Source organism: Camelina sativa, chromosome 5, assembly GCF_030686135.1.
Source record: "Camelina sativa cultivar CO46 ecotype springtype chromosome 5, ASM3068613v1".
NCBI classification, from domain to species: domain Eukaryota; kingdom Viridiplantae; phylum Streptophyta; class Magnoliopsida; order Brassicales; family Brassicaceae; genus Camelina; species Camelina sativa.
Window position 1 is genome coordinate 9,494,202 of NC_141884.1, and position 24,285 is coordinate 9,518,486.

The 24,285-nt window shown below is 38.9% G+C and overlaps 1 protein-coding gene, 1 long non-coding RNA gene, 1 other non-coding gene and 1 pseudogene across 3 annotated transcripts; 3 read left to right on the top strand and 1 right to left on the bottom strand.

Annotated features, from left to right (window-relative positions):
- The first annotated feature begins 68 nt into the window (after positions 1–68).
- Positions 69–1,005, top strand: LOC147943450 (uncharacterized). Its single transcript, XR_015558489.1, has 3 exons — positions 69–200; positions 268–359; positions 652–1,005. It is a non-coding gene; the product is annotated as an uncharacterized LOC147943450 (long non-coding RNA).
- Positions 1,006–1,299: 294 nt separating this feature from the next.
- LOC104789082 (B3 domain-containing protein At2g33720 pseudogene) lies at positions 1,300–1,959 on the top strand (annotated as a pseudogene).
- Positions 1,960–9,806: 7,847 nt separating this feature from the next.
- Positions 9,807–9,913, bottom strand: LOC147943451 (small nucleolar RNA R71). Its single transcript, XR_015558683.1, has one exon. It is a non-coding gene; the product is annotated as a small nucleolar RNA R71 (small nucleolar RNA).
- A 10,501-nt stretch (positions 9,914–20,414) lies between these two features.
- Positions 20,415–23,846, top strand: LOC104788701 (large ribosomal subunit protein bL21c-like). The gene is made up of 5 exons (XM_019245257.2): positions 20,415–20,519; positions 22,941–23,021; positions 23,228–23,329; positions 23,440–23,514; positions 23,649–23,846. The coding sequence occupies exons 1-5, from the start codon at positions 20,415–20,417 to the stop codon at positions 23,721–23,723; spliced, it is 438 nt and encodes a 145-aa protein (XP_019100802.1). The 3' UTR covers positions 23,724–23,846.
- The last annotated feature ends 439 nt before the right edge of the window (positions 23,847–24,285 follow it).

A 24,285-nucleotide genomic window follows, 5' to 3' on the forward strand; every position in this document is an offset into this window, starting at 1 on the left:
TATCACCCCTTTATTTTTTCCAAACTTACCCTAAACTTTCCATTAATTTGTTGTTTTTTTTTTTTTTCATTCATTTTCCTCAAATTAACAAAAGTGGATACAAAAAAAACTCTCTAATTATCAAATCCTCCTCGTTCTCCGCCACCACCACAACTTCCGCCGCCGTGGCCGACAAATTCCCCCGCGGCTAATCCGAAAATGTAGTCTCCTTACCACCCTCTACTCTATCGAGAGACTGAAGTCACTTTCAAAATTGTTTCATTGTAGGAAGTCGCGTCAATCAAAGTGGATGACTGAAGTTATGTTTCCCGATCTGATGTATATCCGTATTGATGGGCCGTGACTATTCAAAATCAAGGGTAAAATTTTCTCGCCACTCAACAAGTGTGTAGATTTGTGAAACGCTAAGCGTATAGAGTCAGTCTGCTTAGGTTGTTTTAGGAACTTATAAAGTTTTACCTGAATTTTATTGTAATTAAGTAATTGTGTTTCAGATGGTTCTTTATACTTGGAACATTGATAAGGATTTGTTCCTTCTCATGAATTTATTATGTTCTGTAGCTTTGTTGTATTATAGAAAACATCAAGATTCAACGAGACTAGTGAAAACTTTCAGTTATGAATTGCCTTTGGCGTTGGTGATGAGTACAGGTCTGTAACTCTCGGCCGTTTAAATCAAGTTCATCGGACGAGCTGTATGCTATCCAACATCAGAGATTCTCCTGGATGATCATCTAGCTTGGCTTGGAGACAAGCTGACTGTGAGTATTGCGTCTGATACATTCACTTGTTATCTCTAGTGAGATAAAATCTTGATTGAGAGTAGTCTCGTGAGTTTGAGTTGGATGCTTGTTAAATCTGGAAAAGAACAACTCAAGTCCAAGATTTACTTGTTATATTTTTCTCTAGTTAGTGGAAATAGAGCTGTATTTGGGTTGTGTCGTGGGCCTAGCTAAGCCCATCTGTATGATCTCATTGAAATAATAAAATTGTGACTAAGAAAAACAGCCAACCGCATTAAAATCTTAACACTAATTAATTCACCGCAAAATATATATAATTGGCAAAACTAAAATCCAAATCTTTTCCCTTTTTTCTCGATAACAAATGAATTTCCTTTTTGAAACCGGAAAATACCTGAAAACAAAAAAAGTTAACGCAAAGGTGGCTAATATATATTAATTATAAGATATCAAATACGTACATACATCTCTATCTACATTCCAGAGTCTCAAATCAAATCGAAAGAGAATGATGCAAAGTCCGCAAAAAACACCACAAGACCTTCAATCATCGGCAATGATGATGACGGCTCCTCCCTCTGCTACATCGACTACTCAAACTCAGCACTTGGTCTACGGCAATTCATCGGAAAACCCTAAAGAGAGTTCGGTCTCCACCACTCTCTGTTTGTCGTCTTGTGAAGACCCTAAGAAGAGGAAGAGGAACCCTGATGATCCGGCCACGGTTTCTTGCACACCAAACGACACCAGATTAACCAAAAAAGAAAGAAAGACTAAGCGAATGAGAAATCTCTCGAGTGAAGAAAGGGAAACGGACGAATGGTATGGTGTTTCAACAGAGCTAACACTCTTCAAAGATCCGTGGATCCTCAAGAAGGTTCTAACCCCTAGCGATCTTGGCCCGCTTAGCCGTCTTCTTCTTCATACTCGCCCCACGGAGGACCACATCATCAAATACCTCAACAAGGATGATCAGATTAAGGTACACGAAGGGTTAGGAATCACGGTCGATGTGTATGACCACGACACTGACTCGACGTTCCAGCTGCTTCTAAAGAGATGGACCACGTTGAATGGTTATGTTTTAAACGGTGGATGGCGTATGTATTTGGTTCGTAAGAGATGTTTGAAAAAAGGAGATGAAATTGGACTACTTTGGGATCGTTTTGCTTCGAGGCTCCACTTTCGTGTGCTTTCGCGTGCACAAGAACCCTAACTTGTGGAGCAATGAGCTGAGAGAGAGAGAGACGTCGAAAGAGATTCTTCTTTTTTTTTTTACTCAAGTTTAGCATTTACATTCGCATAATGTTCTTAACATTGGATTAATTTTGATGCATTTGTTACTATTACAAGTTTTTTTTACGTGAGCTAAATAAATTTGTTGGCTCGGATAATTGATTTTATATTTAGGAAAACATATCAAAACAATATATAGATTTTATTTTGTTTCGGCTTTAAGTTTGATTGATGATTTCAGCAAAACTTAATTATTTTATGTTGTCCATGATATATTTTATTATATTTAGAATTTTTTAAATAATGATGATTTATTCAGCTTAAATGAAAAACTTCTTTAATATGGAATCAAACCAATGTAATAATAATACATCGAGCGCTAAATAAATATATTTAAACCAAACCAAATAATAATTAGAGAAATACCCTAAAACAGCACTAAACCAAGTTTTATGGACAATTATAGCACACATTCAATAAATTTTCAAAAATAGCACTATTTAACATATTAAAATATTTAAAATTAATTTTTAGAATTTCTTTTTATGTTTGGGTTCTCAATTCCATATTTAGGGTATAGTTTTAAGGGTTTAGGGTTTAGTATTTTAAATTTATTATTTAATTTAGAAGATTAATTAGTGCTATTTTTGGAATTTTAGAGATGTTGTGCTAAGTTTGGAACAAAAACTTATTTTAGTGCTATTTTTGAGAATCTCCCTAATAATTATGTCTATAATTGTTTATTTGGTTGGGTCACAGAATTTAATGATAATTTTTTTTATCGAATAAACTAAATCAACATTCATTAAAAATTATTTTTAAAAAATTTTAAAACAAAAAAATTAAGATATGCAAAACATACTCTTTTAAATTTAATGAATCATTTAAAATGATTTTTTATCTGAACCAAATTCAAGTCTGAATTTTGTTATAATAAGTTTGATCCATTTCTTAAATCCAAGATCTAGAAAACTAGGAAAATTTTGAACCAAAGAGACCGAACATGCTACTTATTAATTTGTATAGCTTACATGATATAATTTTTAATAGTAAACAGTTAATCGCATGATCACAATAAAATAAGAAATGTTGAATTAATTTAATAGCTGAAAATGCATTTTTGAAAGAATACTTGGAAACTCGAATTTAGAAATATTAAATTTTAATATTGTTTTTATTTATCTGTTTTTAAAAATAAGGCTCAATTTGATTTTTATAAAGATTTATTTTACCTTCTAGTTTCTACTAAAAGTTGAGAGTTAAAATTCCCACAAAGAAATAAAGATCTTTTATATGTTTTTGAAAAAAGTGAGGGGTTTCTTTTTATAAATTTTAAGTATTTCAAACACTTTTCTCCCAAAAAGGAGGAAGAAACAAGTAATTCTTGTTTATAAAAAGCCTTAAAACTGCATAACAGGGTAATTAGAAATTTACACGTGTTAATATAATATATATTATACTACCATAATTACCGCTACATTCGAATATTTAGTAAAAAAATTACTTAGAAAGTATAATAGATGTATTCTAATTTTTGAGTAATGAACTCAATGTATGTATTTATTTTTAGTTCAACACTCAATGTCTATATAAACATGAATTTGCAACAAGAAAACACCTCACAAAACTAATACATGATCGCCTCCTTATAAACGCATCACATCTTCGTGGCATAGGTTGGCCTCTCATCCATTTTTTATTCATTAATTTTACGCTAATATATTGTTTTCGATTGTGAATTATGAGTTATATACATTAACCAAATTTCATATATCATAATATTTTGTCATGCAACATATAGCATATTCGATCTTAGTAATATTCATATTGGGTTGCATATCAGATATCTAAAAGTTTAATATATTTAGATCTGAAAATAATTACTCGTATTTGGATATGTCATATTTATCGAGATTTGTAATAAATATTCAAATAATAATAGAACTAAATTATATAAAATTTCGTCATAGAATGTAATATCAAATTTGTTTTTTCATCAGCATTTTAAATCATAATATTAAGATTATTCTAAAATACCACACACTTATAAGACGGGATCATGAACATGGTTTTAAATTATTTCATATTGAACTGTATATATATATATATATATTGCACAAATTTGAAATTTTTTTGAAATGTATAATAAGCTTTTCAATATAAATTCCGGATCCAGTGACAAATGATTTAAGTAGATATTCATTTAAACTGATATTTTTTTCAAAAAATATATATTGTGCATGATTTTAATTTTTTTTTTTTTTTTTTGATCCAGCTACATTCTTTGGTCAGGTTTACACTTTTCTTCGATCATGGATAAGAGTTTCGTCACCCTGGATCTGTTTCCGTATGGCAAGCCACATGACCCCAAGGTTGCTTGTGGACCAGCAGACAATAAGCAAGCCGAAGAGAAAATAAACCTGGCGAGGATGAGGTTTATGACGTATGAAGAAAAAAGAGAGGAGGCGCGGCACAATGTCTCAACAAAACTAACTCTCTACACCGATCCATGGACCATCAAGCAGGAAATTGTTAGGAGCGCAAAAATCGAGTTGAGAAAATATGCGAATTATATTTAAATTAACGAAATCAGAAACGAATTACAACAGCATAATATAAAGCAATAAATAAATCACGAAGGCGAGATATGATATCTCTTTCCTTAATTCAATAAATCGGCCATAAGTGCTTTGGACAATCACGATTTATGAATCCCAGGATACAACCGATCACGAACTATTACCGTAGCACACCAGTAATAGAACTCAAGCGAACAGATCTACGTTATACTCTCGAGACTACTAAACTAAGAACTTACTTGGACTAAGTAAAGGAGAGGGAGAGAGATCTTCAGAAGAAGGAGTGTTTATGTTTTTGTGTGTGAAAAATAATGAGAGGTTATGTTTCTATATATAGTGGAAGGAGGGAGCTCTCAAGAAAATATTCAGTGAATATTCTCGGAGTGCTGTCCAAGTTTGCTTGGAGTTCACACCAAGTCTTTCCAAAAAATTAAATGGGCCTACAGCAGTCTCAAGAGCTAAAAAGCCCAAAAACCCAAAAGCCCAAGAGACCACAGCCCGCATCCACGACCAGCCCGGCCCGGCCCGGCCCGCGTCCGGCCCGTTCCGCATCTATGCTCGGTCTGGTTCGGTTTGGTTCGCGTGTGGGAACCTTCCCTCTTCTTTCTACACATTTTTGAAACTAGAAGAGTGTGAAACTATATATATATGAGTGAAAAATCAGTCATATTTCTGATGTGGGATATTTCCCAAACCATCCCAAGTAGCTCACTTCACACTCTTATTTCTCATTCAAATCAACTCCGTTTGGACGTATGAGTATACCATCTTGTAGTACTCGTTACCAGCTTTCCATTGCACTATCGACCAGATAATTCTGATCAGCCATTTGGCCGGAATTTGGCCGGAAAGTCTCCGGAAAATCATTGTCCCAACACCTGCAAATTTTACAGAAAATTGCAGTTCCAACAATCCCCCACATGAATAGAAATAAGTCTAAACATATGACGACATAACTAAACCTTATAGACTGACACTACTAGCTAGACTAGACAGACCTTCGAGAGTATATGCGAAAACTAATTGTATCTGAGTTGGTGGCATTTTTTCAACCTTGAACGGACTCATTGTTATACCTGTCGAGTTTACTCGGCCAGTTGGTGAACATGATGTCTTGAACCATCCGGATTTGTATGTAAACTTAGAAAGCAGGCATAACACAGCTTCGTTTTCTCGTAGAACGAGGTTCTCTATTGTGTTCATTGTGGCCTTGAACATGCCTGGTTAATCATGAGTGAACTTGGAGAGTATATCCTCATATATTCTCCTAGAAACGGCCCCATTTCACACTCACAAGGTGATTTCATAAGCTGCTTGTATTTAAAGAAATATCCTGTAGTTATTTCAAATATTTTACAAAGCTACATTTCAAATCATTAAAAGCATATGCTTAACCTCTAACATACAGGAAGCACTTTACATCACTCTAGGAACTGGGAAAAGACAAAAGTCTTATAGTGCTTGTAGCAGATTCAGCTTGATTTAGTTGTCCCTTTGAACCTAGGTCATGGGGTCTCCAATCTGAGTAGGTGGGGTTACCATCAAACATCCTCTTAAGTCGTAGGCTTTAAACCCATTCCTCTTGATGATTTTATAACTTGATCTCGCGCCAAACCTTTTGTAAATGGATCTGCTAGGTTTTCTTTCGTATTGATGTAATCAATCGTAACTACATCAGTTGAGATAAGTTGTCTAACAGTTTTATGTCTCCGTCTGATGTGACGAGATTTGCCATTGTAATGGGTATTCCTTGCCCTGCCCAAAGCCGATTCGCTATCACAGTGTACACGTATTGCAGGCACAGGATTCCCCCACATTGGGATGTCTTCCAAGAAATTACGAAGTGATTCAGCTTCCGACATAGCTATCTCCAAAGCTATGAATTCAGATTCCATAGTTGATTTAGCTGCCAGAGTTTGTTTGGAAGACTTCCAGGACACTGCTGCACCTCCTAGTGTAAAAACATATCCACTTGTGGATTTTGAGTTTCTCGAGTCTGCGATCCAGTTGGCATCACTGTAACCTTCCAAAACTCCGGGTTCTCTACCATAGTGCAAGCCATGATCTTTGGTATAACGTAGATAGTCCAAAACTCTAGCTATAGCCATCCAATGCTTATGTCCTGGATTACTTGTCTAGCGACTAAGTACATTTACAGAGTGCGCTAAATCCGGTCTTGTACAGTTTGTCAAGTACATTAGACTGCCAATTACTCTTGCATACTCCACCTGTTGCACAGGTTCCCCAGAATTTTTGGTTAAGTGAATTTGAGGATCCTCTAGAGTTTTTGCAGTCCCATTTGAGTAATGCTTGAATCGATCAAGCACTTTTTCCGCATAGTGGGTTTGAGACAAGATAAGGCCCTCATCAGTTCTGATGATTTTTATCCCCAAAATTATATCTGCTAAACCTAAGTCTTTCATCTCAAAATTTCTTTTGAGCATGTTTTTCGTTTGAGTGTTGATGTCTTTGTTACTGCCAATGATGAGCATATCATCTACATATAAGCATAACAAAATGTACCCTGATGGAGTAGTTTTGTAGTATATGCATTTGTCACATTCATTAATGCGAAAACCATTAGACATCATCATACTGTCAAACTTCTCATGCCACTGCTTAGGAGCCTGTTTGAGTCCATATAATGACTTCACAAGTTTACACACTTTGTGTTCTTGTCCTGGAATAACAAATCCCTCAGGTTGTTTCATGTAGATTTCCTCTTGATATGTCTGTATTTTGCATCTCCTTAGCCTGTATTTGTCATGCCTTTAGCTAGGACAACTAGTTGTTTTGCATCATTTTAGAACCTCTTTCGTACATTTTGCATGTTTAGGAAGTTTCTGCATCATTCTTGCATACATTGCGCATTTCGGAGTTTTTCAGGTGTTTAGGAGACGTTGGAAGCGCACACAATCGAGCTGCTCCTCACTTACACAATCGAGCGCTCCTCACTTCCTAAACCGAGCCCTCCTCACTTCCACATTCGAGCGCTCCTCACTTCTACAACCGAGCCATGCTCCTCACTTCCACATTCGAGCGCTCCTCACTTCTACAACCGAGCCATGCTCCTCACTTCCACAGTCGAGCCCTCCTCAGTTCTACAATCGGGCTACTCCTCACTTCTACAACCGAGCCATGCTCCTCACTTCTACAGTCGAGCCCTCCTCAGTTCTACAATCGGGCTACTCCTCGCTTCCACAATCGAGCCATCACTCGAGCCACCGGTCTAGGGATTCAGCTTTTGACGTCTTCATGAAAGTTGTAGAGAATTGAGTCATCTTTCCAATGCCGTTTATTTCAAGCCAATCGGAGGTGTGGTTCAAGAGTTATCATCGTTTTAGTGGATACGTATACACCCAGCTCGAGCCACTTTCACAGACCATGCTCGAGCCATTTTCACTCACACCACTGGAGCCACTCCTACTCATTCCACTCGACCTCACTCTAGGGAGAGACGACACACGACTCGACCGCACATGTCAGGAAGACGTTCCGTCTTATGCGCTTCAGGAGATTCCCAAACCGACGCTTCACCTTGTCGTTTTAAGTTTTAGGGATTTACATGTTTTTTTACTATAAATACATTTTGTTAAGTCTTGTTTTGGACATCTTAGTTTTTATCTCGTTTTGTTCTTAAGGTTTACCTAGCCTCCAAAAAACGTTCTGAGACTTGTATTTCCGATATCTTTGAGATTATTGAGATTTTGCATTTGATTCCTTTTACAAAGTTGTTCACCTTATTTTTATCCACCTAATGATGCTTGATTCAATGATTTATGTGTTTGCATGCTTGATGATGAATTTCGGATCTGAGTAGTGTAGTAGTTCTTGAGGATGGGATAGATTAGGTGGAGGATCTTAGGATGTAGAGTGTTTAAGCTTTGATTGTATGACTCCCTTCTGGACTAGAATTAGAAATACTAGTTTCTCTCTGATCAATTGGAACTAGGTTTTAGACATCTCCGCACCCAAAAGGTGTTCGATGAAATGTCTGACCAACTAGTGCCAGAGACTTACGTTCCTAGCCTAAGAGATTAGTTGTCTAGGATGTTTGTTGACGTGAATGAACTTGTTTTTCATGCCATGCTTGATCATGTTTCTCTAGCGAGAGCTAGGTTTGGAAGTGGTTGAGTTTGAGTAGCTTTTGTCAAGAGATTGGATTAGCTAAGAAGTGATGCTCATTATTTAGGGATGGTTTGCTTGTGACATGTTAAACACGCTATAGACTAGGATACTCCACCGACATCAATTACTCCCATCCTTAGGACTTCTTTCTTTCTGATTTTTATTACATTCCCGGAACTGTTTCGTTTGTTCATGCTTAGAATCGTTCTCAGTTTCTCTCATTCTTGCTTGCTTCTTGTCATACATTTTCGTTTCTGTTTCTGTAATTCATTTCATTTTGTATTTTGACCATTCTAGGATTGTTAGAAAAACTCTCTCTTGAATTGGCTTAACTTGTGATTGCTTGATTGCATCTTGAGTGACTAGCATCATCCCATTTGGATTGACACCTTAAGTATTACAACGCATAAGGTTAATTGAACCTACTAGGAGAAACAAAAATCTTAGTATCAATTTGGCGCCGTTGCCATTTGGGAATTGTTTTGCTACATTTAAGATTTCAAGTTTTGCAAGATTAAGTTCTGTTACACTTATCATTCTGAGTACTGACTTGCTTTGGTTTTTTGCTTGTTTGTCTTGCACCTCAGGTACCTGTTGATTGCAACCTTGCATGCACACCAGATCAAGAGGGCATCAGAATCTCCTTCCTGTTATCGATGAAATCTATCGGTTGCAACGCCCACGACAAGCTCGTATTTCCACCGATCATCCCGTACCAGTCCCTATGGAACAGCATAATGAACCACATCCGGGACCGCGAAACATTGGTGCTGGGGATGCACCGAACACTCATACTCAGCGTGCTGGAATCGTCCCTCCCGCCGTGCAGAACAACAACTTCGAGATCAAAAGTGGTCTGATCACCATGATCCAAGGAAACAAGTTTCACGGTTTGCCTATGGAGGATCCACTCGACCACTTGGACGAGTTCGACCGTCTTTGCAGTCTTACCAAGATCAACGGCGTGAGTGAGGACGGTTACAAGTTGCACCTCTTCCCATTCTCCCTGGGAGACAAGGCTCATCAATGGGAGAAAACCCTTCCCAAGGGATCAATCACCACCTGGGATGGCTGCAAGAAGGCATTCTTGGCCAAGTTTTTCTCCAACTCCAGAACAGCACGTCTCAGGAATGAGATTTCCAGCTTCACTCAGAAGAGCTCAGAATCGTTCTGTGAAGCCTGGGAGCGTTTCAAGGGTTACCACAGCCAGTGTCCACACCATGGTTTCAGCAACGAGTCACTGCTGAGCACTCTATACCGTGGTGTACTTCCAAAAATCCGCATGCTGCTTGATACTGCTTCTAACGGTAATTTCTTGAACAAAAACGTTGAGGAAGGATGGCAACTGGTTGAGAATCTCGCTCAGTCTGACGGCAACTACAATGAGGATTATGACCGCACAGTTCGCGGCGACGCTGGGTCTGAGGAGAAGTACAAGAGGGACCTTAAGAATGTCAATGACAAGCTTGACCGCCTCTTGCTAAGTCAGCAGCAGACTGTCCATTTTGTATCTGAGGATGACCCTTTTCAAGTTCAGGATGGGAAGGGTGAGCAGTCTGAAGAAATCAACTACGTCCAGAATCAAGGTGGATACAACAAGGGTTATAACCCCTACAAGACGAACCCCAATTTGTCTTACCGGAGCACCAATGTTGCAAATCCACAAGATCAGGTGTACCCTCCTCAGCAGCAACAACAAGGTATGCAAAAGCCTTTTGTTCCTTACAATCAAGGATTCATGCCTAAGCAACAATTCCAGCAAAGTTCTCACGCTCCTTCCGGACCACCACCTGGATTTTCACCTCAACAAGTTCAACCTACTCAAGGTCCAGATCAAGAAATGAAGCACATGCTACAACAACTTCTTCAAGGTCAAGCTAGTGGTTCTCTGGATACTGCTAAGAAGTTTGCTGAACTCAGTCAGCGGATGGAATGCTCTTACAATGATCTGAATGTCAAGTTTGAAGCTCTTAACTCCAAGATGAAGTATCTGGAAGGCAAGACTATTTCTACTTCTACCCCAACAACTGGCCAACTACCTGGAAAAGCAGTTCAAAACCCCAAGGACTATGCTACTATCCATGCAATCACCACCCAAGCTGTAGATGTACGGCTCACTGAGGACACTGAGAGTTTAGATGGGGAGGATTTTCTTCAATATGAAATTGAGATAAAGGATCCTGTCGAGGTGCTCAAGGATCCAATTGAGTCAGCAAAACAATCTGATCCTGAAGCTACTAAAGAACCCACTGCTCCCAAGGATAAACCTGTGAGATTCATTCCTCCACCATACAAGCCACCTCTACCATTTCCAGTGAGGTTTAAGAAGCAGCTTACTGAGAAGTACAAAGCTCTGTTCGAAAACCAAGTCAAGGAGATTGAACTTAGGATGCCTTTGCTTGATGCATTTGCACTTGTGCCTCAATATCAAAAGTTTTTAACTGACTTGGTAACCGAAAAGACCAAAGAGAAGGAGGAGATAGCTAAAGGAGCTCAAGCTAAGGCTCTGGAAGATGAGAGGGTAGGGCATGACATAGGTGGGGTTATTCATGAATGCAAGGCTGTCATTCAGAAGATGATTATCCCAAAGAAGCTAGAGGACCCTGGTTCTTTCACCTTGCCTTGTTCTCTAGGTCCATTGGCCTTCAAAAAGTGCCTATGTGATCTTGGTGCTTCAGTAAGCCTCATGCCACTGTCTGTAGCTCAGAGGCTAGGATTCAACGAATACAAATCATGCAACCTCCGCTTAATATTGGCTGATAGGACTACTAGATTGCCTCATGGTCTATTATAGAACTTGCCCATCAAAATTGGACAAGCTGAGATTCCTACTGACTTTGTAGTGCTGGGAATGGATGAAGAGCCTAAAGATCCACTAATCCTAGGAAGACCTTTCTTAGCTACAGTTGGCGCAGTCATTGATGTCAAGAATGGGATGATTGATCTCAATCTGGGTAAAAACTTCACGATGAAGTTTGATATCAGGGATTCTAGGAAGAAACCAACTATTGTTGGACATACCTTTGTGATTGAAGAGAAAGATCAGAAATCTGGGTTTGACATCTTTGAGGATGTGAATGAGGCAGAAACTGAGGTTTTGGTAACCAAAGAGAAAACTCAAAGTGTCACTCGACCATTCTCCAAATCGAGTGCAGTCGTTACCCTCCCTAAGCGTCAAGACCTGCTTCCTAAACCTCACCAACCGCAAGAGTCACGTCCTCCCGCGCTTAACAGTTTGTATGAACTACAAAATACTCAGATTCTAAGGGATTCAGTGAAAGAGTTAACAGCTATGGTGAAGAAGATGAGTGGGAAAATCAAGAAGCTCCAAGGTACAATGAGAAGTTCTCCTCCAAGGAAATTAAGGAAGAGGTTTGGGATAATGAAGAAGAGGTGTTGCAGAGTTCAACCACCACTGTGCGTTCTCAACCATCATCGACTCGAACAAGGTTCAACCGACAGCGTGGAATCAGACTCGATCCATCCTGAGAGGTTCATCACTCTGCACTCGTTCGAGCCATGCCTCCGCTGTCACGCTCGAGCCAATTTCACTCCGCACATGCTCCAACTACCACACTCGATCCACTCAAGCCAACACCCGATCGAGCCCCTCTCTCGAGCCACACACAAAGTCTCCAGCGAGCCAACTCGTCAGAGAACACTCTCTCCGGTTCCCTCCCTAGCACGTCAATCTTCATATGTGTCACGGGAGCGTCCGCCTTCACCCGCTCCTTCACGCTACTCGTCACATGAGTCCAGGGAGAGAAGGAGACGCGGTTCGCGAGATTCCAGAGCCTCTTCTAGTCACCGATCAGCGCGTTGTTCTGCAGCTCGAGATGAGCATGAGGTTGAGGTTGAGCGGCGAGTTGAAGCTCAAGGTGATCATCAGGGCACGCAAGCGGTTGAGCAGCAAGTCGACCAACCAGCTGATGTCACATCCGCGGATCCCGAACAAGGCGAAGGACAGAGTCAGTTTCACGCTCCTCCTTGGGTGAACACGGACTCCTTCATCTACTACTGAGGTACTCCGACCTTTCCTTTGTACATACCATTTCATTCCTGCATTGTTTCTGTTGTGATTCTTAAATCTTCCTGCAAATTTTTCTTACACAAGAGACTGTGTAATTTAAGTTTGGGGGAGGGTTTGAGATGATGTATCTAATGTCGTGTTTTGTGATTCTTATTTCAAATTTTTGCATCATATCATTTTTGAGTCTGCATCCATCTATTTGCATAGAAAAACCATAAAAATTTTGAAATTTTTTTGAAAATTTCCACAAAAACAGAGTGTTCATGTAGTTTGCAATTGCATATTAGGATTGAGTCTAGGTTTATTCATATAGGGTTGTTGCATTTAGCATAGGGGTTGATGATGATTGTAACCTTGTTAGCATGCTGGATTCAATAGGATAGGATCAAGGCCCTTGTTCTTAGTTCTTTGATGCTTGTTGATTGAACCTGAAAAGTTAAGATTGAAGCATGTTTGAATTGATATCATTTCCTATCTACTTGAACCTAATCCTGACTTGCAATTATCCTGTTATGCATTGAAGTTGAACTCATGGATACCATATACATACTTGGATTGTCTTTCACATTTTTACCACCCTTGTCAATCCAAGTAGCTGATTCCCATCTTTGGAACAGTTCCCCGCACCCTTAACCAACCGTTCTTTCAAGCCAATTGTATTCTTGAATGTCAGGCCTTTTTTCGAGTTGAGCTTGTTAGAAAGTGTTAGGTTCTAACCGACAAGAGTAGGATCCTGTGTAGTTCTAGTTCGCGTTATCCGGACTAGTAGGACTAGGTGAGAACTCAAATTTTGGGTACTGGGTATGGATTTGTGCAGAAGAGTGAAGTGTAAAAAGAAAGTAAAGGGTAGAAAATCTTTAGGAGGAGGATGTGTTTTCAAGGTTTACAAGTCTAGTAAAGGATTTGGGTTGAGCAAAATAATGAGTTATTGGTTCTGGGCATAAAACGAAAAGATTAGACAAAGAAAAGAAAGTAAAATGTTTAATATGTCTAGATTCCTTAGAAAAAAAAGAAAAAGAACCTTACTGATAATAAAGATTTCCCAATCCGCTAGAATGATAAGAAGTGAACTCCTCCGAAGACCAAGTGTAAAGAATGAAAGAATGGGTTTGAGACAATGTTTGTTGAAGGGTAGAACCAACTTTGGTTTGGAACGTTCTTTGGGTAGACAGGGCGCTGCTCTTGTATGTATCAGTTGGTTTCAACCTTTAGCCTTCTCTTAAGCTCAACTCCTTTTCGTGAGAGAACCTTGTTCTGTATTGATAAAACCACGTGATGAGGAGACCATCTATGTCTCAAACCTTTACCCTAGCCAAATGAGTTCAATGACATTGTTTAGCTTGATTCACGGTTCTCTGTTAATGAATGTTAAAGGGGATGATTGATAGGATAGCATGTGTAGATTTGAAATAAAGTTCCTTCACCATGCATCATAGAACTAAAAACAAGGACCTTGATTCTAACTACTCTATTCAGCATGTTTTAGGTTCTGAGACCCCATCTTCACACCTCTCTTCCATACTCTGTTCTTGATAGTTTGCTTGAGGGCAAGCAAAGAATAAGTTTGGGGGAGTTGATATGTCTGTATTTTGCATCTCCTTAGCCTGTATTTGTCATGCCTTTAGCTAGGACAACTAGTTGTTTTGCATCATTTTAGAACCTCTTTCGTACATTTTGCATGTTTAGGAAGTTTCTGCATCATTCTTGCATACATTGCGCATTTCGGAGTTTTTCAGGTGTTTAGGAGACGTTGGAAGCGCACACAATCGAGCTGCTCCTCACTTACACAATCGAGCGCTCCTCACTTCCTAAACCGAGCCCTCCTCACTTCCACATTCGAGCGCTCCTCACTTCTACAACCGAGCCATGCTCCTCACTTCCACATTCGAGCGCTCCTCACTTCTACAACCGAGCCATGCTCCTCACTTCCACAGTCGAGCCCTCCTCAGTTCTACAATCGGGCTACTCCTCACTTCTACAACCGAGCCATGCTCCTCACTTCTACAGTCGAGCCCTCCTCAGTTCTACAATCGGGCTACTCCTCGCTTCCACAATCGAGCCATCACTCGAGCCACCGGTCTAGGGATTCAGCTTTTGACGTCTTCATGAAAGTTGTAGAGAATTGAGTCATCTTTCCAATGCCGTTTATTTCAAGCCAATCGGAGGTGTGGTTCAAGAGTTATCATCGTTTTAGTGGATACGTATACACCCAGCTCGAGCCACTTTCACAGACCATGCTCGAGCCATTTTCACTCACACCACTGGAGCCACTCCTACTCATTCCACTCGACCTCACTCTAGGGAGAGACGACACACGACTCGACCGCACATGTCAGGAAGACGTTCCGTCTTATGCGCTTCAGGAGATTCCCAAACCGACGCTTCACCTTGTCGTTTTAAGTTTTAGGGATTTACATGTTTTTTTACTATAAATACATTTTGTTAAGTCTTGTTTTGGACATCTTAGTTTTTATCTCGTTTTGTTCTTAAGGTTTACCTAGCCTCCAAAAAACGTTCTGAGACTTGTATTTCCGATATCTTTGAGATTATTGAGATTTTGCATTTGATTCCTTTTACAAAGTTGTTCACCTTATTTTTATCCACCTAATGATGCTTGATTCAATGATTTATGTGTTTGCATGCTTGATGATGAATTTCGGATCTGAGTAGTGTAGTAGTTCTTGAGGATGGGATAGATTAGGTGGAGGATCTTAGGATGTAGAGTGTTTAAGCTTTGATTGTATGACTCCCTTCTGGACTAGAATTAGAAATACTAGTTTCTCTCTGATCAATTGGAACTAGGTTTTAGACATCTCCGCACCCAAAAGGTGTTCGATGAAATGTCTGACCAACTAGTGCCAGAGACTTACGTTCCTAGCCTAAGAGATTAGTTGTCTAGGATGTTTGTTGACGTGAATGAACTTGTTTTTCATGCCATGCTTGATCATGTTTCTCTAGCGAGAGCTAGGTTTGGAAGTGGTTGAGTTTGAGTAGCTTTTGTCAAGAGATTGGATTAGCTAAGAAGTGATGCTCATTATTTAGGGATGGTTTGCTTGTGACATGTTAAACACGCTATAGACTAGGATACTCCACCGACATCAATTACTCCCATCCTTAGGACTTCTTTCTTTCTAATTTTTATTACATTCCCGGAACTGTTTCGTTTGTTCATGCTTAGAATCGTTCTCAGTTTCTCTCATTCTTGCTTGCTTCTTGTCATACATTTTCGTTTCTGTTTCTGTAATTCATTTCATTTTGTATTTTGACCATTCTAGGATTGTTAGAAAAACTCTCTCTTGAATTGGCTTAACTTGTGATTGCTTGATTGCATCTTGAGTGACTAGCATCATCCCATTTGGATTGACACCTTAAGTATTACAACGCATAAGGTTAATTGAACCTACTAGGAGAAACAAAAATCTTAGTATCACCTCTTCTAAATCTCCATGAAGAAAAGCAGTTTTTACATCCATTTGATGGATTTCAAGATTTCTCAAGGCTGCAATACCTATGAGCATCCTGATCGAAGATAGTCTTGTTACCGGTGAATAGGTATCAAAGAAATCTAAACCTTCTTTTTGCCGAAATCCTTGCACTACAAGCCTAGCCTTGTACCGCTCAATATCGCCATTTGGTTTTCGTTTTATCGTAAAAATCCATTTACATCCCAAAGGCTTAAATCCTTGTGGTAGATCTGCCATCTCGTAAGTATGATGTTGCATGATAGAGTCTATTTCAGTTTTGACTGCTTCCTTCCAATAAGGTGCATCAGGTGTAGACATAGCTTCTGCGTATGTTCTTGGTAGATTTTCAGCTAGAAATGCCATCATCAGAAATCATCACCAAACGATTTACTTTTGCGAGCTCGTTTGCTTCTTCTAGGTTCCAGTTCTGTTTATACAGAAGTAGTACTCAAAGTATTGCCAGCTTCCAAAGTCGCTGCATCTCGTTGTTCACAAGTCCGTTTTCGAGTTTTCTTACAGGGAAAAATGTCTTCAAAAAATGAAGCATTTCTCGACTCCATAACTGTATTCACATGGATATCTGGAATATCTGATTTATGAACCAGAAATCGATATGCACTACTGTTATGTGCATATCCGATGAAGATACAGTCTACGGTCTTAGGCCCAATTGTGACCTTTTTAGGAGGTGGTACAACCACTTTTGCTAGACACCCCCACACTTTGAGGTATTTGTACGAAGGTACTGTACCTTTCCAAAGCTCATATGGTGACTTACCAGTAATCTTATGCGGTATCCTGTTGAGGATGTAATTAGTGGTAAGCAAAGCTTCCCCCCACATGTTCTGGGCTAACCCAGATTCCTGCAACAACGCATTCATCATCTCTTTTAGAGTTCGATTCTTTCGTTCCGCTACTCCGTTAGATTCTGGCGAGTAGGGAGCGGTTGTCTGATGTATAATGCCTTTTTCTCTGCAAAATGCATTGAACGGCTCATTATATTCTCCTCCTCTATCACTTCGAACTACTTTTATAGGTTTCTGAAGCTGATTTTCTACTTCGAGGGTGAACTCTTTGAATTTTTCCAATGCTTCATCTTTGCTATGCAAGAGATATACATAGCAAAATCTTGTGCAATCATCAATGAAGGTAACAAAGTATTTCTTACCACCTCTAGTTTGCACATACTTTAAATCACATAAGTCTGTGTGAATTAAACCTAGAGGTTCGGTTGTTCTTTCAACGTGTGGTGAGGGAGTTTTAGTGAGTTTGGCCTGTACGCACACTTCACATTTTTCTTGGTTAGTTTTGAATTTCGGAATCAAATTCAAGTTTTGCATTTTTCGCATTGTTTTGTAATTGACATGTCCTAAACGTTCATGCCAAGTAGTAAACGACTCAACCAAGTAGGCAATAGGGTTTTCTTTCATTTCAGCAACAGAAGCAGAAGCTACAATTTTCGGATGGAATGTCGTTACAGACATTTTGATCAGTCCACCCTTAACAAAACCCTTTCCCAAATACATCCCATTATTCTTAAGAACTAACTTATCAGCCTCAAAATTAATGGAAAAACCATGCTTGCTTAGCACTGTTCCAGAGATGAGATTCTTCCGCATGTCAGGTACGTGCTTCACGTTCTGCAAGGTGAGCTCACGATCAGAAGTTAGCTTCAGAACCACTTTGCCTTTACCTTCAATCTTGGACACCGCCGTGTTGCCCATGAAAAGCTGCTCATTTGACTTGTTCTTCTCGTAGGTGGTGAACATGGTCCTATCAGAGCATATGTGTGTGGTAGCACCAGTGTCGTAGTACCACTCCACTGGGTTGTCTTCCACCATGTTACATTCAGTAACCACCGCAACCATGTCTTCTTCAGTTAGGTTTGCTTGCAACTTGAGATCTTTTGCTTTGCTTTTGCAAACATCAGCCTTGTGTCCAATCTTACCACAATGATGACACTTCCCTTTGAACTTCCTCTCAAGGTTGCTCTTCTTGAAGTTTGGTCCAGATGACACCTTCAACGGTTTATGAGGAATAGAGATCCCTTTACCCTTGCCTTTAAACTTGGCCTTATGCTCAGCTACATGAACATCATGCCCTTGGCTTTGAGCATCCGAATGAGCTCCACGATTGTTTTCCTCAACTCTCAACCGACGGATGAGATCATCAAGAGACATTGCCTTACGCTTGAAGTTAAGGTAATGCTTGAAATTCGACCAGCCTGGTGGTAGCTTCTCGATCAGGCAATTCGTCTTGAAGACATTGCAGATCGACATTCCTTCCAAATCGATCTCCTGAAAGATGCGTTGAAGAGCTTCCTCTTGTTCCATAATTGGTTTGGAATCCACCATCTTGAAGTTCAGGAACTTCGTAGTTGAGAATTTCTGCATCCCAGACTCATCAGTCTTGTACTTGGTCTCCAAAGCTAGCCACAATGCTTTTGAAGTCTTGTACATACTGTAGAGGTCATACAGATCATTGACCAAACAGTTCAGAATCTGACCTTTGCAACAGTAGTCTCCTTGAGCCCAACTATCCATACTTCTAACCACATACACGTCAGTGTCACCTTGTGGAAGCATTGGCCAAGTAGTAGCGCATCTTGTTTTGCCACGTTTTGAACCCAGCTTTGCCATCGAACTTATCTGGCATCATCCCTTGGGAAGCCGAAGGTGGTATTCCCATGTGGGTTGATCCATTACCGAACAGATTTCGGCGCACGTTTTCCATACCCAAATCGGTAAGCTTCGTCTTTTCAAGTTCTTTAGCAAGGCGAAAAGCCAACTCCGCAGGAGTTTCAACAGGGGTTGCAGGAACCCTATCACCGTCAACGTTGGTGTTGTCTCCAGACATTTTTCTGTTTCCCAATAAAAAGATCTGATTAATATATTAATCAAACAATTCAAGTAATTAAATTACACTGAATTAGTTTTGCAAACTCGCTTAACAAGCGTTTGCAGAAACTTGTTTCACAAACTCACTCAATTAAGAGCGTTCGTGGAAACCAGAGAGAGTAGAGAAGAAATAATTAAAGTAAAAGCGTTCTTCAAAAACTTTCTGCGTAAGCACCGAAAGATGAAAGCAGAAACAGTTTTTCAGAAGATTTTGAAATCGTTTTTAAAATAAATAAAAAACTCGAAAAATTCTCAATCCGTTTAAAGCGATAAGCAGAAAGCGGATTTATTGGATTAAGACTGTTAGGAGCGCAAAAATCGAATTGAGAAAATATGCGAATTATATTTAAATTAACGAAATCAGAAACGAATTACAACAGCATAATATAAAGCAGTAAATAAATCACGGAGGCGAGATATGATATCTCTTTCCTTAATTCAATAAATCGGCCGTAAGTGCTTTCGGACAATCACGATTTATGAATCTCAGGATACAACCAATCACGAACTATTACCGTAGCACACCAGTAATAGAACTCAAGCAAACAGATCTACGTTATACTCTCGAGACTACTAAACTAAGAACTTACTTGGACTAAGCAAGAGAGAGGGAGAGAGATCTTCAGAGGAAGGAGTGTTTATGTTTTTGTGTGTGAAAAATAATGAGAGGTTATGTCTCTATATATAGTGGAAGGAGGGAGCTCTCAAGAAAATATTCAGTGAATATTCTCGGAATGCTGTCCAAGTTTGCTTGGAGTTCACACCAAGTCTTTCCAAAAATTTAAATGGGCCTATAGCAGTCTCAAGAGCCAAAAAGCCCAAAAACCCAAAAGCCCAAGAGACCACAGCCCGCATCCACAACCAGCCCAGCCCGGCCCGGCCTGCCCCGCGTCCGCCCGTCCCGCATCCATGCTCGGCCCGGTTCGGTTCGCGTGTGGGAACCTTCCCTCTTCCTTCTACACACTTTTGAAACTAGAAGAGTGTGAAACTATATATATATATATGAGTGAAAAATCAGTTATATTTCCGATGTGGGATATTTCCTAAACCATCCCAAGTAGCTCACTTCACACTCTTATTTCTCATTCAAATCAACTCCGTTTTGGACGTATGAGTTTACCATCTTGTAGTACTCGTTACCAGCTTTCCATTGCACTATCGACCAGACAATTCCGATCAGTCATTTGGCCGGAATTTGGCCGGAAAGTCGCCGGAAATCATTGTCCCAAAACCTGCAAATTTTACAGAAAATTGCAGTTCCAACAGAAATAATCGTAAGCGATCATAGCTATGTCAACAATCTTTTTCTAACCAAAAGCTTTGTACGTAGCGACATTATGAGGTATCTTCCAGCTGTGTCTGATCAAAGGGTAGTACACGAAGAAGGCCCTGGCTTAACAGTCGACGCGTTTGATGACGACACTTCTACTATGCACAACCTGGTTCTTATGAAATGGCACGACTATCCCAAGCTATATTCTCCTCAATGGATGACATAAGGATTTTGTGGTGAGAAGAGCTCTGAAGGCAGGCGATGTGGTTGGAATATATTGGGATCCTTATGATTTCAAGCTTCATTTTTGTGTGCTTTCTCGTGCACTCATAAGAGCTAGCTCAGGTTCCGCAGCAATGGGTTCAGCATCATTTGCTCCTCGTCTTGCAGGTCCATAGGAGCTCGCTAGCTATGGAGGCAGTCTCTGCAGAGAGATTCGTATTATCTTATTGTAATGGTCAAACAAAGTGATGTGGTTTTATGTGGGGTTTATATGGTTTATATTGAATAAAGAATAATGCTCTTATGTCTAAGAATAAGCAATGAAACTATATTTATTTGTTACAGCGTCATACACAGAAAATATCCCACACTAAGAAGTAGAAACCCTCATATAACAATGGTAAAAGCAAAAAGAGAGCAACGATGGTTATAGAGATACCAAAAAAGAAGACTTCAATTAGAAACTAAAATTAAAATAAATTAGAGTAATTTCTCACTTCTCCGATCACTATTAGAGTTTGGTTAATGATTTTGTAGCACAAAATAGAAGAAAAGTTATGTTTTAGAAGTATGTTGGTTATTTTTTAGAAAAAAGATTAAGGCCTTTTTTTAAACACCGCTTTTGGTCCATATAATCCAAGGCACCGTTCTAGGCAGAGACAGACACGAGTATTAGACCCTATGAAAGTGTATTGTCTAGACTGCGAAGCACAATCTTGAGGAAGAAATCTTAGAGAATGCTCAGAAATATAGCCTTACAATATTTCTGAGATAAGTATGTAAAAAAAATATGATAAATTGAATACGTAAATATGTAAACTTGAGATAAATATATAACAGTAAATATATCAACAAACAAAAAAATATATCAAAACAAGGGTGAGGTTTGTTTCTTCTCCTCATCTCAGCCTCAAAATCCGGATGAGAAGTCGCCTCATCATGTAGTCGCCACTTATCGCATGAAAATTACGTATGAATTTATATTTGAAAGTTTCACTCCTATGAGAGGTTTGGTCTTTCTTAGAGATCATCCCCTGTATATTAATAGAGAAGCACACTCTTGAAAAAGCTGATGTGTCGCCACCAGAGAGCTCGAAATATATTTAACTATTTAGATACATTTAGATTTATTATTTACAACTATATGACATTGTGTTTTTGAAAAAAAAAATGTGTTATTCTTAAAAACTTTATCACATAACTTTATTAATATTAATTAAGTTTAACCTTTAAATATATTTTATATATTAAAAAATGATTAATTGAAATGCATCGGATCTCACAAATTCAAGCGAGAGGATGTGAATATATTTTGCGGCTCAAAAATTTTTAAACCCGTTGCGGGTTGGCTTAGCGGACGGGTTTGATCGGATTAACAATTTTATTTAAATTTTCTGGTTAATATAATTTTAGTTTTTTGCAATTTTTATCTGATTTGGTAGTTCAAGATTTTGATAAAAAAATCTAATGATCGCTAATTCGGTTCACATTTTATCCAGATCCGTTATCATGTCAATTTAAATTTTTTGGTGAAACGATTACTATTTTAAACTTTCATAAACTTGATGAATTCAAAACAATATAAGTTTTGATGTTATATTAAATAAATATATTTACAAATGTAATAACTCAAACAAAAATTTCACTCCACTCCATGCAACTTGCACGAATTATTACCTTGTAGGATCTTTCAAGGGAAGAAGCATAAGGTGTAAGTGATATGCAACCCTAGTACTAGACAATCCTTGACCTTACCCAAAGTGAATACGAGGAGGAGGATTGGAGTGGTGAGCTATTTCGGGTATGATCCAATTGGCAAACAATACAAGGTATTGTCCATGACCTCGTTAAATTATGGGGGACAAGATGTGGTGTCTGAAGAGCAGCAAGTTCTGACTTTGTGAACAGGAGAACTGTCATGGAGAAGGATCGAATGTTCCATACCACATTCTCCAGAATATGATGATGTATGCAATGGTGTTTTGTATCATCCAGCTGTTCATATGTCTACATTGGATACCATAATCATTTGCTTTGATGTTAGGTTTGAGACTTTCTGATTTTGATGAGTTTTGGTTGATTTTGATGAGTTTGCTTTGAATCTGTTTTAGTGATTTGATATTTAGAGACTGTGTTTTGTGGCCTAATGAATGATGAATCCTCCTTAGTGAGAGCTGCATTTGCAAGTAGTTTTGGTTGTTTTTTATGAGTTCATTTTGGTTAATTTAGAGTTTGATTATGATGAGAGACTGTGTTCTTGTGGGGATATCACTCTCAAGATTTAGAGTTTACCTTTGTTATTATGAATTTTGCTTCTCTCCTTTGCTATATCTTATTGAATTTAGCGTTGTTCTCTTTATTTGGATAGGTTGGTGGACGCCAGTACATAGTGTTTCCAGGGAGATATCTTTACACTCAGAGGCTGAAAGATGCAAATGTCGATGATCAGGTAATATGCACATTCCTTTTAGTCAAGGGGTTTTTCGTTGTCAAATTTCTGTGAAATGAAATGAACTGATATGTCTATGAAATGATGGTGCAACCATGGAAGATTGAGTAAACTGTGTGGCTTGTTATTAACATCTGTTAAGCTTGCTCTTTTTGTCTATGTTATTAACATCTGTTAAGCTTGCTCTTTTGGTTTCTTTTCTGCAGATTGTTCTTAATAAAGTGTTGCTTGTTGGCACAAAGACACACACTTACATCGGCAAACCAGTTGTGACCAATGCCACTGTACATGCCGTAGTGGAAAATCAGGTAAATCAATAGAAATGCTTCCTTCAATTTCTAATTGGTGGTTTTTTTTTTTTCCGACTGTATTGTTTGCCTCTAAACTGGAATAACTGGAATGTCTTTTGTTGTTGCAGGGTCTGGATGATAAGGTGGTTGTCTTCAAGTACAAGCCTAAGAAGAAGTACCGAAGATATATTGGTCACCGACAGGTACATTGTTAATAAATCTGCTTACTATTTTGCTGAAAGTCATCTTCTTTGAAAATCGAACTATGTAGTGTTACAATCCGAAAAAGCATCAGAGAATGACATTTACATTGTCATTTTCTGACTTGATTTTGCAGCCAAATACAAGGATTAGAATCACATGGATCACAGGGTATGAAGAGTATCCAGCGGCGCCCAATGTTGCGGTTTAATTCTATTGTGAAAGTATAGGATCTGTCTGTTTCTTGAATGTTCAAAGTTTTCTGATCTCCTTCTCTATGTAATTTTGTAAGAACCAGATTATTTCATTTCTGTTGAGATCCCTTTATGATCAACGTGTAGCTCTTTTGCCATTCTTAGATCACAAATTCTAAGTTAGTGTAACGAAACATCAGCATCGCTCATCTATTCATCTAGAATATATTTTGAGTTATGTGTCGATATGGAATCAACGTCTAACACATTTGTCTCTGGTTTTTTACTTTAGCAACACCAGACATAAAAGTGTTTTTTTTTTCTGTAGTCGCCCAAATGTGTTGTTCATTTCGGAAACGGACAGGGCCATCGATAATCTTTATCCGTCCACAAACACCTAATGTATTATAAACGTAAATATAAAACCAAAGAAGAATAGCTAACTCATTTTGGAATCGGCTGAAGTCATATTCCTCATCTTTGTTGGTTTTCTTCTTATTCTAAATGTCCTTGTTTCCTTTACCCGAGATAGAGTCCTTGCTTCCACCACTAAATGTTGGTGCATCCAATGCATTGATC

Excerpts from the sequence above, each read along its gene's own strand:
- LOC104788701 (XM_019245257.2), top strand. The coding sequence starts at position 20,415 with ATGAGGTATCTTCCAGCTGTGTCTGATCAAAGGGTAGTACACGAAGAA. Across the intron at positions 23,022-23,227 it reads ATGCAAATGTCGATGATCAG|ATTGTTCTTAATAAAGTGTT; the intron begins GTAATATGCACA and ends TCTTTTCTGCAG. Across the intron at positions 23,330-23,439 it reads ATGCCGTAGTGGAAAATCAG|GGTCTGGATGATAAGGTGGT; the intron begins GTAAATCAATAG and ends TTGTTGTTGCAG.